This window comes from Pisolithus orientalis (assembly GCF_024613125.1).
Source record: "Pisolithus orientalis strain OTSU chromosome Unknown F5J12scaffold_21, whole genome shotgun sequence".
Classification (NCBI taxonomy): Eukaryota; Fungi; Basidiomycota; class Agaricomycetes; order Boletales; family Pisolithaceae; genus Pisolithus; species Pisolithus orientalis.
The window spans coordinates 304,782-318,610 of record NW_026260802.1 but is presented as its reverse complement, the minus strand read 5'-3'; the positions used below and the strand labels follow the sequence as shown (position 1 = coordinate 318,610).

The window sequence follows — 13,829 nt, the reverse complement described above, 5'->3', positions numbered from 1 at the left end:
CTCCCGCTCCGGCTCAGACAAGATACACTGTATATAATTGGATCGGCCAGTGCGTTAGTTTGCTGACACCCGAGGTGTCAGAACAGGCAAGCTCCTCTCAATGCCGTATTTACTTGTAGTGGAAAGATCAGATGTCGTGCAAAATCTGAATGTACAATAATATCAGGGGCTGAAATGCATTGAGAGCGAGGTCTCGGTAAGGAACGAAGCCTAATCATCTTGTAATTCGTCCTCTTCGCTATCCCCTGCAAATCCAAACTCTTCGTTGACCATGTCAACGACAGCGTTCACAGCAGACTTGGACATCTTGGGCATGGCACCCGGTCGCAATAGAGGGTGCCGGGCGACATCGAGTTCTTCGTCCGCTTCCTCTTGCTCGTCGTCGTCGTCGTCGTCGTCATCATATCCACTCTCTTCATTCTCATCACTAGCATTACCATCAGGCTGCTCGTCATTGGAATTATCCGACGGGGTCGAGCCGCCACTAGCGCTATCTGGTGAGTCAGAGCAAAAGTCCTCGTCATCTGAATCGGAATCGTCCCATGCGGGCCCGTTCACTGAGGTGCTTGCGACCGCGTTCTTCTGGCTTCTGTTTTCTCCCTTCCGTACCGAAGTTTCGTCTGGAGCAGACCCCGAAGGCCTTCCAAAGATGGCCTCCCGCTCTTTCACCCACGCAGAGATAGGATCTTGTTCCTTCCCGTCAATCATCGCAAACTCCGTCTCAGAAAACTCTTCTTCATCACTGCTATTACCACTCTCCTTGGTAACCCCAGTCCGCCTTCTACGAAGTATAACCGAACACGTCCGCCCCGTAGCGCTCAATAGCTTGACCCCATTTCGTATTGTTAAGTCTTCTACAGCCCAAAATTCACAGGGCTTACTCTCTCCCCATAGGATGCCACAATCGAAAAACCATAGCGTTCCTTGCTTTGCAGATAGATATGCATCAATTCCAGCAGCACTGTTCCCGGCTTTAGTAGGCGCACATGCGCTTTTGAATATACTGGCGGAAGGTTCGAGGAAGGGGACAGATAGGAAGGAGAGAAGTTTACGGAGAGATGAGCAGGTTTCGGAGCCTTTTTCCACTGTATCGGTGGTAGTGGTCATAGACCTCGAACTAGCCACAGAATGTCCGTTCGCTTTTGTGAAAAACGAGTAGGACGTCGTGGCAAATTGAGCCGTACTTAGCGCGTCGAGACCGAATATGACTTGTTGGTTCTGCTTTGCCTGCTGTTGTGCAGGGGCGCCAGCTTTCCCCTTGTCAGGTGGCACGTCTGAGCAAAGAAGTACCACAGTCCAGTGGTCCTTGGCTTTACCACGCGTGGGAAGTAGGAACGCGCGGGTGATACTCATGAGCGGGATGGATGCTTCAAGTACACGCGAAGAGGGATTAACAAATCGGATTGATTGTGAGTGGACTGTGATGTCAACCTTTTTTCGGACAGGTGACGTCGTGGAAATGGTTGGCAGAGTGAAAAGAGGAGGATCGTCCTCCTCCTCCCCCTCCTCCTCAACTTGTTCTGTCCGCAGCCTCTTCGAGCTCTGCATCACGTCAGCACTTCCATCTTCTAGAGGACGTTTGCAAGCCTTTGAGTCTAGACCTCGAATACATTGGATTGCTCGGATAGCCTCGGGTTGCTGTTGTATCCAATGTTTTCGTGTCTCAGGTGACACTGTTGCGGAACAGTCCCCACCGAGAGCAAAGGAAAGTAGCGTCTCCACGTCCCTGCGTGACGACACCGTGCTCAAGCATCCTAGTGCGGAAAACTCGCTCGGAAGATGAGATAGCAGGACATCCACCAGAGGTGTCTTCGCCGCTGTGACATCAGACTGATCCATGAAAACGACTATTGTTGAGTGAATCTAAAAATTCAGGTGAGAGTTCCGAATGTCGGTGATCAAACATACTTCGTGGACTTGGTAGTGGAGCTCGGAGAGCCTTGAACAAAACGGACCGTGCGGGGTGTGAACGCGTCCATCGCACTGCCACCGTCGCTACACCTAACCTTATTGCGTCATACAGTCACTAACATCGCCGCAACTAAGCATATCATTTCTTACGGCCACGACTTGGTCTTGATTCCATACACCGGATTACTCATGTATCGCTAGGCAGCTTTGGACCCGATTCATCGCAGGCCCACACCACACCGTTGATTGTATAGTATAATTCATCGTATTTAATGCTCGCTCTCATCTGGTATTCATGGCAGAGGTCCAATTTCGGCTTTTCGAAGGCACCATCTACGAGTCAAAGACGATGCCTGGGCCCAACGGGCTGATCCACGTTTAAAGGCTGACAGTCAAATACATCAGCGGTGCAAAGTAATGCTTCCAGACGCCCTCTCCCTCGCTTGTGAGGATTGAACTTGGCGAGAACCCGCCTCCGAGTGTACGTCAGTGATGTTAATGCTGGCGAAGTTAAGCTGACTCGTGATTGGTCGATCTAATAGAGCGGCACTCAGTGTGACTGTCCAACCGCGTGCCATGTTCCACCCCTCAGTTCCTTGAGAGGGTTTGGAAAATCGACAGGAAGGTTCGCAAAGATGGAGGAGATTGTTGGAGATATCCATTGGGGCAACACGGCATGCCGAGTTTGATTCATGGTAAGTGTCCGTCCCCGGTATCGCTCCTTGAAATTGTATTGAAATTGTTCAAATCCCAAACCGCAAAGTATACGTTCCGGTATACCCATTTCAGTTGTTAAACCTAGGCGTTGCTTCCTATGAGGGACCTGGGGATGAATGTTGAACTAGCTCGGCCGTGTTTCTTATCAATCGGACACTCATCAGATTCATGGCTGTTATGATTGTTCCGTGGGAGCGTCTCCGGATTGACTGATCAACCACTGAAGGTGCTGTCAAGGGCTGGCGGTCATCAAAGGCGCAGCAACACCGTTCCATCTTTGGTATGGGTCACTAACAATGCTTGATATCAATGGTCACAAGTGCTTTCCTCCCTGCAATCCAGAGCACTTTGGAGCTGTGAAATACCATCTCCAGTCGCTGGCGCGCTGCACCACAAGGCGTCCTAGATATCTCTGTTCACACAGCACTTCACCATGGGTGTATCCCGCCGCCAGATGTCAGCTGCATCTTGCAAATCCCTTGATGCAGGGTGGTGTATATGTGAATGGTCGAATCTATGACAGTAGGAGTATGTATGTCATAAGCTAGCTCCTTTCTCGTGCTGACTCTGGCGTACAGACCCTTGCCGCGTATCTTATCTGGGATGCTCAGAATGCAACTATTGCATTCAGAAGGGACACAGAGGAAACTATTGCAGATTCATATTCGAAGTGTCTTCCACTGCGACCCCGATCATCGGTTCCTGCGGTAAACTCGTGTGTTCGTACCCGGACCCTGCACGAGATATGGCGAACGCTCGGTGTAAGTACAACAGAGTTGTCGATTGGTATCCTGCGGGCCATTGGTAAGCCTGCCGAAGTCCAGCGATTCAGTAAATGTATGGGTGATGACGTCGTATGGCGCGATGCTCCTCTCCCTCGGCGTCACCTTCACGATCGGTGTCGTACTGTAGAAAACGCTTACACCAAATGGTGTCAGGGTAGACGACCAACAAGCACCCAGTTTCACATTATGAGTGGGTCTAACGTGGTCGCATTTTCACGGTGGCTAGCCCTGGGCTATTGGTAATATTGGCAAACACTATCAAGAACACTATCGTACAATGCACATACGGAGCAACTGGACCACAATATCAAAAGCGAAAAACAACAGCGCGTAATCAGCTTCAGCAGACAGATTATCCTGCATATTTCGGGCATCTCCATGAGACGGTCCGCTGCGTACTATTTCAATTTTCCTCTGATCTTCGAAATCTTCTCTCTTCAACGATCGTCCATTCAAAATTTTCCCCATGTGTGTGGCAGTGAAGTTCATCCCCCTCCTACGCAGGTTAGTGACGTACTTGAGGAAAGCAAGTGGAGACTTCTGGAAAGTGTCAATTGATCGCGCCTTCAGAGGGCGATGTGCGGGAGCTATGAATCCATCGCTCTCAACCTCCAGATCCTCATCATCGTGGAGACCGTCGGCATAAACGCAGAGAAAGTAACAAAGCCGAAGATATGTGTTGTAGTCGCGCAGGTACAGCTGCCCAGCAAAGAGATTGATCTGGTTTACGAGTAAGGTTGGTGCAACCCAGTCGGGGTGAGCGGGAGGAACTGTGTATAGACGCAGGTCGTCACACGGTCGCATTCTCGCCTGGGTTCGTGGCGTGTAGACATGAAGACACACAGATTCGCTGCTTCTGATGTCTGGTAATAACCCATCCACTTCGAATGGGCTAAGGATGACGAGAGGAGGGTTCCCACTCGATTGGCTCGAGAGTATCCAGTTAACTGGACGGAGGTATTCACCAACTCCTACTTGACTTCGTCCCTGTGCCACAGTGGAGTAGTCAGAAGTTGAAAGGATGCGTCGGGACCACACGGTGTTCTCTTGGGGAGGTGCTGTGGGGTCGCGAAATGAGTCAAACATGTGAATAAAGTCCTTTGATCGAGGGTTGACCATGCCGGTGCGCACGAAATGACGAACGTCTGCCGAGACCTGATGCACCGCTGGGGTAGCTGGTGGGGGTCGTTCCACTTGCATTTCGCGTTCTATTTCATGTACAATTTCTCGTTCCTGTTCCTCATCCATATTCGAATGGGTCGAGGAGGAAACCCCAAGCTCTTGGCAGCGCTGTTCGATTGCCGGGAAGGACAACGTTGGTTGCGGCTCAGGACTGGACGGCGCGTACAGTTCTTCCAAGGTTTTTGCATCCGGTTGCCGCCAGGCAGCGGCGAGCTCCTCGCAAGTTATTTTGTTGCTGCAGAACTCCAACCAAGCGGAATACCGCGAAGCGTGGTCCCTTCCCTGCTGAGCCCAGTGGGGAGCACTATTCTGGATCTCCGTGCACGTCTCACCCATGGCCCATAACAAGATGTCTGCCGGATGTATCCTGTCTCGACGATTTTTTCTAGCTGCCTTGCGGATGCTTCTGTCGACCTCTAGAGGTCCGAAAAACATGATAGAGTGACCATGTCCAAGTTTGCGCATGCGCATACACCCTGCCACCAATATCAGTGACATGTGTCATCAACCGATCCCATTGTTATACCTTGAACCAAGCGGTCCTTCGTAACTTTGGGCCCCAGAGTTGCCGCTGCACGGAACCCGATTGGAAACTTGATGTCGGTGCCTCTCGTATGTGCATCATCAAGATACACGATGCATTCGTCCAGTCGACTTGCATACGGTGACTCTGCAAATGATCGCTTGGTTCCTTCACGTGAAAGCACGGTCAGCTCATCATTGTCGTTGAAGTAGATCGCGGCAAGCGCATCGGGTTTCAACTCCAGCCAAAGCGCCGCAAGTTCGTTGTTTTGCAGCTCGAGGACCTGAGCACCAACATCCAATATTACGCGTATTTCCGGCTTTTGTTCCGCTATAAGCCCAAGAAATTCGCCGGCTGTTCGTCGCCGACCATCTGCCCACGATGTTTGTACGTAGGCGTCGTTTTCGGGCCGCAGGAGGTAGGCGAGAACTTTTGCATTGGTAGAACGCTGGTGATCAAGATCTCGTTGGCTGGTGGATGTTGGCAGCAGATAGCGGGCATCGTTTGTCCCAGAAAACCCTAACCAAGGAATTATTAAAGGGGTTTGTGGCTAAAGCTATGCACTTACCAGTAGTTACGTGCTCTCTCGCTTCTGCAAGGTCCCACCCGCAACTAGACAACTTCGAAGGGGACTCCTTAGCCTCCTTCGGAAAGACAACGTGTGAAAGATAGAAGTCTATGGTTGATTGGTTGTACGAGAATATCGGGAACAGGTAGGAGTTCCACTGATCCAAAGACTGAGTGTTGATGCCACTAATCTGATAGAGGTGTTCAGGAACTTCAAGGCAATCGCGGACCCATGACTCGTATTCCTGGTCTGGGTTATCTAACGTGAAAAGGCGCTCGAAACATAACGTCAGCTGCTCCCGATCCAAACCACCGTAGTAGTACGAGAGACAGGTGAGCGCTATGGCAACATCTGGATGACCAAATTCTGCTCTCGGTGCTGGCAAGTCCTTCGCACGATAAGGGACGGCCAGCATAGTTCGAGGAGGTGCAAGTCCGTAGCCGACGCGCCACCGTCGCTCCGTTAGTGCAAACAACAAGATCCCAGACGCTAGAAGTCCACGTAAATGTAACAAGGACATCCACATGGTGGTGCCTCCACAGTAGTCCCGTATCATTTGGACTTCGGAAGGGGCAACATCCATGCGGGTGATAAAGTCATGAATTGCGGTCCTCTCGCTTCGACGCGTTTGATTGAAGTTGAGTAGCCGACCGTCCATGACGTCCTGAGCAATCCTAGAAATGAGCGCTTCGCCTGCCTTTTCATGAAGAATACGGATGTGAGGGAAAGCGCCACTGCGACGGTGATATTGTTCGTATTCCACACCGAGCGGGAAATCTGCGTGGAGCGAAAGGGCATGCTTCTTTGCGAGATGGAGTATCTGTTGCACGGTCGACCACCGAGTTGGAGCGCCATCCAGAGGTCTCTGTGAACCGATAGCATAGATCAGTTGATTTCGAACGTGCAGGATCTCATCACTTTCATCAAGGATATCACGAGCGTATGAATGAAGCCATCGCTGAGTCTGCAATAGTTGCTCGGCGATGCCCGTGGTATCATCTAGCTGTTTCTCAACACTCAGCAGTTTGAACGACAGGATATGTTCTGGTTGCACTACGAGGATGCCACGTTCGCGCATACATTGTTCTAGGATTCCCTGGATTGCTCTGGCACCCCAATGGCCGATTTCCAAGGATCTTGAAAATGGCAAGTGAAAGACTCGTCGATTGGCGAGTCCACCAAGACGATGTGCGAGTAAATGGAACATTTGGGAAGCGAGAGCCTTCGGGACCACCACCCTCACCAGTTGGTTTCCGTCAGCGAGGACCAAGGCTGTTGCCGGTACGATTACAGATGACTTCCCTTCGCCCATATTTAACTGCAAAACGGTGTTCTGGCCGGAATGAGGGGCTATCATTTCTGATGCAACGTCTGCTTGGACAGGACGGATGAGGAAATCTCCATCCAGCTGAACCGATAATTGGAGGGGTGAATAAACTTTCCACAGAACAAGAGATGAGGAGATAAAGCACCTGGATTAATAGCCAATCGGCATACGACTCTGCCTCCCAACCATTGCAACCGGTGTTCTCTATTTCCTTGTGTAAATCTTCGGCTCGGCCATTCTTTGCCAAAGCAAGCATTCGGCGAGTGCGCTGGTACTCTAGTGCAAGCTTCGTGAATGCTATTAAACAAACTCGCCAGTCACGAGACAATCGAATTTGCGATGTTGATGAGAGGCAACCAAAGAGAACCTTTGCTGTGACGCGTGGCCACTGACCTGAGCTGTAGACCGCGCGCTCGCTTGTCGTTTGTGGACCCAAGTATGCCACAAGCGACCTTAGGGTGGACATGTATATTTTCCTGCTATCCTTGTAATGTCCTCTGAGTAGCTTCACGAAGTGTTCAACTTCGGCAGCATCTACTTCCAGGGTCGTCTGATCATGACTAAGATGGTCCGCACTCCGTTGGAGCCCATCTGCGTACATAAGTTGAAACGCCGAGTTTGCATTCCTGCGGAGGTCGTCAATCAACTGGCTCATTTGGCTAGGTCCGCTGAAAAAAGTAAGATTCAGGATGACGCATTCGCATAGTATAAAAGGATAAATACCAAGTTTGAGACCGAGAAAGGGTTAGGTTGAGTTCCAACTTCGGGGGCGGGGGTACAGCAAGCGCAGCTCGTTGAAAAAGGTCATCGAGAGTCATGGCCCCGTGGATTGGGTTGTGACCTTTCAAAGATAGAGTGAAGAGATATTCCAATGATCGGTTAGCGAGCGAGGTCGGATCAAGGGGTCCCATAAACGGGTGGGAAGGTTTTTGGCCAAGAATTGACTCAACGCGATTCAGGTGATTCTTCAACTCCATGTTGCGGTAACAACTCGCAAACAATTCGCAGAGACCACGGTCCAATGCGGCAGTATCATACCAAAAGAGGTTGCGGCATGGAGGGGGGTTCAAAGAGGGCCATGCAGCAATCGTCTTCGCAATTACTTCACTCTTTTCCCGCTGGAGCCGCTCCCTGTACTCCTCTGGACTTAGGCTGTAGTTGTACGGCTTTTCCCGCTGGGAAACGAGCTCATTCAACGCACGTTGCGAAGGTGTGTAACCATCAGAAAGGTTGTAGATGGGATAGTCAGGTGGATTTTCATTCTTGAATTGAGGCATTGTTGCGAAGGCCAGTAATGTACCGACAATGTCTTCGAGCTTCGGAGAGGCATATGCCATGGCGGACAGGGAAAATATGAGTTGAAAACGATGGCGCGACGCCTGGCTCCTACGACAGCTATCATACAATGGAAGCCAGATCTGCGGTAGGTCGTGGGATAACCAGTTTCTGTCGTAACGCAACGAGAATGCTCGCGAAACACCTCCCACAGTGGTGTTCCAAGACTCAAGTAAGGCTTGGATGTTATTCATTAGACGTTTCTGAGCTGACCAATTGTAGACAGCAAGCGCAGTGCTGTATGCACGGAGTACGTCAGCAGATGATATCCGTACATCCCTTGCTTCGTAAACGGAGTCGGATCCACCACCTGGAAGGGGATTATCCGACATTGGTGGGTAAAGTGCCACAGCTCTGATTGCAACACGACGAAGTAGGTGGTCGTCACAGGATGGGAAGTCTTTGAAGAGCGAAGTAGATTGACCATCAGGAAAGTCATGTAGTTGTTGCAGAATCTCGATCTCTTTGATAGACGAGCAAGCAAGGTAAAGGCCATGGTGCTGAGATGCAGCCGGAAGTCCCGCCAGCCAATGCACAGTTTGCATGCACTTTAGATGTTTGGGGTACCACGTTCGAGGAGTGGTCAGTGCTGCAATGTGACACAGAAGCTTGGCGCAGCGAGTATCGATCTTCATAAACGACCGGCATGCAGCAGAGTGCAAAATAGATAACGCTTCCTCTGTACCAGTTCTTTGCGTTAGAGGGTCCACTGAACACGGTTTGCTGGTCAGTGCGTGCAGGTAGGCCCTATAAAGATTGCTCGCAAGGCTACCACTAGCATTGTCAACTAGACATCCAAAGTTGGTATCAATCCGGAATATTTGGCAAAGGAACCGCTTGTTCGCAGGACCCGATATATTGACCGTGACCTTCACATGATCGCCTTGCCTCGCGAATGACACATTCCCTTCTGGTATAAGCAAGAGTCGCTGGACGCCTTCATCAACTAAATTGGCCTTAGGTCGCAAAACCAGCTTGTTTGCTAGCCCGATCAACGTTCCCGCAGATTGGCTTTCGTCGTACACCATTCCACGAGGATTACAGCACTCCAACTCCCAGTCATCGTTAACGAAGAAAGAAAGACCGTAGCGTGGTAAGTTGACAGACACCCTTGAATTTTCTAGCGTGATAATGATGTTCCGGGGATTTTCTAAAGGTTGAAGTCGCTCAGACAACATCCGCCAGGTTTCACTGCGAACATCAAAGAATGCGGCATCTCCTCTAATCATCGAATGACATCCAGGTGAAAAGTGAAGCGTCCAGTTGTCGGGTGACGACCCCCACAAATTCTCTATAGGGCGAACTTCTATCGTGTGAGTCGTAAGATTGATCCAGTGCACGTGGTTCTCAACCAGTGCAGTGGGGAGATCGGATGCCAACTTCTGAAGAGGAATTAATTCGAAAACGTCCGGGTCAGCTTCTTTTTGGGCCTGAATTATCAACCCATTCGATCCCATTCGGAAGTAAACCTACAGAACCAATCTTAGCTCTCTGTAGATACAAATCGACACGGAAACCTACCCGATATTCGTCAATCAAACCGCGAGTGACGTAGTCCATTCCTGCCATATCACCTGGAAGGACGTCCGGTGCTTGCTGCTGAAAGTCAGTTTACGAAATAGATCAGTGTCAACACACATACAGCACCAAAAAGCAAGGTAAAAATCGGATCTGTCCTGATCTCATCCGGTAGTCTTCCCATCGGCCGCCCGTCCACCAATAAAGTACCGTTGAGGATATCGAAGTGCACTTGTTGTGAATGCTGGGCTTCGGAGCTGGTCGTATTGGTGGTGAACCAACTACAATTACCAGTGCCCGCTTTTTGCCATTGCGGGCCTCTGCGGTACCCTGGCCATAAGTGTTTAATCCCGAGATCAATGCCATCATTCCCCTCTAGGATCATAGTGCCCACAAGTTCCTCCAGTTTCCATGATAGGCGACAGTCACGTTCCATAAGGAGCCTTGACATGCCATGAAGGGCACTGAACTGCGGAGGGGTGTTGTTATTGATGACCACCGCACAGCACAGTAGAATCTCCAGAGCTCTGGTAGAGTCGAGAAGCTTAGTTATGTCGTCAGGACCCACATCAAAAGTGCTACGGCAGATGGCTGCCGAGTCACGAAGGCGTCCTCGAAGTTGTTCCTTCTCAACCTCGCACGTGGTCTGCTCCAGTTTGTGAAAGAGTTCCAGTACCCAAGTGAACGTCTTCTCCCGAACGGTGCGGAGTAGCTCGAGAGCTCGATGATAGCTATGGTCTTGGACTGCAGGTCTCGCAGAAAGCATCCTAGCGACCACAAATGAAACTGTATCCATTGTCGTACCCTCCAACCAGTTTCCCGACACAGTCGACACAAGGGTTTCAAGTTCGCCCAGGAACGAGTGACGGAAATGCGTATGTTGCAGCTCAACATGCCATACCAACTTCCTATCATCTGATATTGGTCCAACTTGGCTAACTGCCTGAGCGAACAGCATGTGGACTTCGTCACGACGGAGGGTCAATGTATTGGCACGAATCTCCCGCAAGATATTGAGCCACTGCAAAGAGGGACCACTGCGTAGATGGCCATACGCTATGAACTCGTGAATAGAAAGCTCTTTGTCACAGTTGGCCTGGCTGCACAACACCTGATTTGAGGTGTGCGCTGTATACCGAAGGTAGTCCTGTAAGTTTTGATACGGACCTGGTGGGAGCTGATGGGAACAAGGGCTAGATATATCCACGGTGCCGAAGGCGTCAGTGACAGAGACATGGGAACGTTTGTCGTAGTAGTAAAAGTTAAGTCCGTTGTTGACGCAGACTGTGCTCTCATCGGTTGGTACATAGGTTGCCCGGTAGTGAGAGTGTATGAAGGGTTTCGTGTCGGAAGCCAGCGTGACACGAGTCCTCGCGTGTTCGGTGTAGTAGGAGCCTAGCGAAAAATATCCTTCTAGACAAGTATGAGGATATCCCCGCGTCAGCTGCGGAGAGCAGATATCAATAAGAAGGATACAAATGACCGAACGCCACAAATCGAAAGCAGGCGGGCGATTTAGCTCAAAGACAACTACTGCGACACGATAAAAATCCTCCGGGAGGGGCCATTCGTGTACCGTGATCCCGATTTTCGACTCGGCTTCAAGACGACACTTCCTGCAATCATAACTGTGGTAGCTCCTCCCACGATGATCAACAGAGTATTCATGATTCATGCCTGCAGCCCGCCCTATGATATTGTAGTAGCGCTCGACCGACCGCCTGAGCTCATTAACCTTTTCCCGACGGTCCTGACGAGCGGCGTCGACGATGCGGTCCCTCAAGGCTTGCAAGTGAGAACCTTGTTGGAAATAGCGCACTGCGAAGTTGCTACAGTCCGCCCGGTCCGAGAATACAGACCGCCCATTTATTGCTTCGGAGTGACGTTTGCGAATGTAATCAGATGCGAGGCAAAGCCGCTGAATGTCGTGCGCATCTCGAAGGAGTAATTGCTCCAGAAGAGAGATAGGTATTTCAGGGGAGTATTCAAGGAGCATGGGAATTTGCCGCATGACGAGTTTGTCGATTGCAACCCATAATTCGATAACGGTAAGAAACATTCGTGAGAAGTCTTCTGGATTGCCTTTGTAGGTTTCACTAGCTGCCGACGAATACATGCTGGCTAGGAGCTCCAGCTTCGCGCATGCTGCATCGGCGTCATCTTCCAAGGCCCCGGCAACCCAATCATCAATGCTATGGCTAACCTCGCGTTCTACATCGTAGAGTGTCAAACGAGGGTCCGCTTTGTAGGTATCCCGGAAGAAGTCGCCAGTTGTCGACAGAAAGTTTTCCAAACTACCACGTAAGTGGCCGCCGGTCACAAAACCGGCGGGACGCGAAGTGGAGCCGCTTGGATTCAAGACGTTACTGATATATTCGTGACTATCAAGTAGCGAGAGCTGGGTGTCAGTCCGGAAGTTAAGGGATTGGGGATTCCACGTTGGCGTAAAGGCATCGCGTTCCTGCACTTGCCTCCACCTTTCATCCAGTAGATTGCGAACGCTCGTGCATGTCTCTAGCACGGCGGCTGACAACCAAATTGGGGCTGACTCTCCCAACTTCGTCAGGCGGCGACTAATTTTGGCAGATATCCAGTGCAAGACGCCATCGGACATTCTGGCATGCAGAGCTTCGCCGGCGAGTCTGTTCATAAAGAATAACATGAATTGCTTGTATCCGCCGTCTAATCCAAGGTCATTTCCTGAAAGCGTAGTTTGCAATACGACTCTGATCATCAGCCAGAGTGAAGAGCGGCGCCAAGGGAGACGAGCATCGTGCCATACGACGTCATCACCAATACGTTTATTGATTCGCTGCACATCGGCAGGCTTGCCAACAGCTCGTAAGATGCCAGTCAGCAGCTCCGTTATATAGCGAGGGTGCACTGTATCCCGTTCCTCGGAAACCATGGAACCCGCCTTGCAGGTGGTGGGAGCCGCGTCAAGACTGTCTTTGTCCATCTCGCAGAGGAAATGAGCAAGTTCGAGGCGGAATACAGCGTCGTCAAAAACCACGTTTGGAACGGCAATCGCCGGGCCTGGGTATGAACACACAAGTTTACCGCAGGAACCCATGACCGCCGCCGCAGTGGGGGACACTTCAAATGTTTCCGCGATGGTTTCCTCTGCACCTCGTCGAAACACAACAGCCGCGTTCTGAGCGCGGATAAGATAGCTGACAACATCTATATAACGGAGTCAGCACGAGCAAAAAGATGCCTTGCGACATACAGTACATACCTCCTGCTGTCATAGATTCCAGCTGGGACGCCACACAACTTTCTTCTAACTGATGAAAACAAATCGCCTCGCAGAGATTTCTCAACAACTTCTTCGTGCATTCCCAATGAGTTTTTGCAGGACGATCGAGGTTCCTATCAAACTCGAATGCCGAGTCGCGTACTGCTTCGGATAGAGCAAGATCATTGGAGTGAGAATGGTCATCTCCGTTGGGAAGTTGCAGAGGACAAAAAACATGCGTGACTTTGTACTGCAATGTCATATGTATTTATTTGAAGGGCGAGCTCGTTCAGCGGCCAGGTAGCAAACGGATGGGCAACCTTAGGGAACTAGACGTGAGAGGCAATGAAACAGCACGCACTACCCTGAGTTCATATACGTCTGGTTCGGCCTTGAGGCTGTTCACTTCTAATAGGTCGACGTTTGCGGTGCAACTGTATAAGGAAGAACTCACGTTAATAGAAGCATGGCGAAAGAACGTACACCGCTGACTCGTTTTCGCCATCCGACATGGACAGAGTCCACTCGTTCTTAATTATCGTGGTTGAGGTAAGTCCAATTCTTCTCTTTGAGCGCGAGTTCGTATGCCACCGGAACCCTGGAAAGGCGTGCGCTGACCGTCTTTCAAATACGATCCCCGTGTGTGGCAGTAGTATCTCGTGGTGGACGTGCGGAGGAAGGCCTGGAGTCAGGGTTAGGGTACACCTAATGCGAGACAATCCCCT

At 50.7% G+C, this 13,829-nt stretch overlaps 2 protein-coding genes across 2 annotated transcripts; both read right to left on the bottom strand.

Moving 5' to 3' along the window:
- Positions 1-19: 19 nt before the first annotated feature.
- F5J12DRAFT_840846 (uncharacterized protein) lies at positions 20-2,007 on the bottom strand. The gene is made up of 2 exons (XM_051746114.1): positions 1,909-2,007; positions 20-1,863 (listed from the first exon to the last, which is right to left on the bottom strand). Exon 2 carries the CDS (start codon positions 1,837-1,839, stop codon positions 211-213), a length of 1,629 nt encoding a protein of 542 aa, XP_051598604.1. The 5' UTR covers positions 1,840-1,863; positions 1,909-2,007; the 3' UTR covers positions 20-210.
- A 1,673-nt stretch (positions 2,008-3,680) lies between these two features.
- F5J12DRAFT_723002 (uncharacterized protein) lies at positions 3,681-13,366 on the bottom strand (the record flags this gene model as incomplete). The annotated part of the gene is made up of 8 exons (XM_051741420.1): positions 3,681-5,071; positions 5,122-5,637; positions 5,687-7,094; positions 7,159-7,681; positions 7,737-9,817; positions 9,870-9,947; positions 9,991-13,049; positions 13,105-13,366. 8 exons carry the CDS (start codon positions 13,364-13,366, stop codon positions 3,681-3,683), a joined length of 9,318 nt encoding a protein of 3,105 aa, XP_051598603.1.
- Between the last annotated feature and the right edge of the window lie 463 nt (positions 13,367-13,829).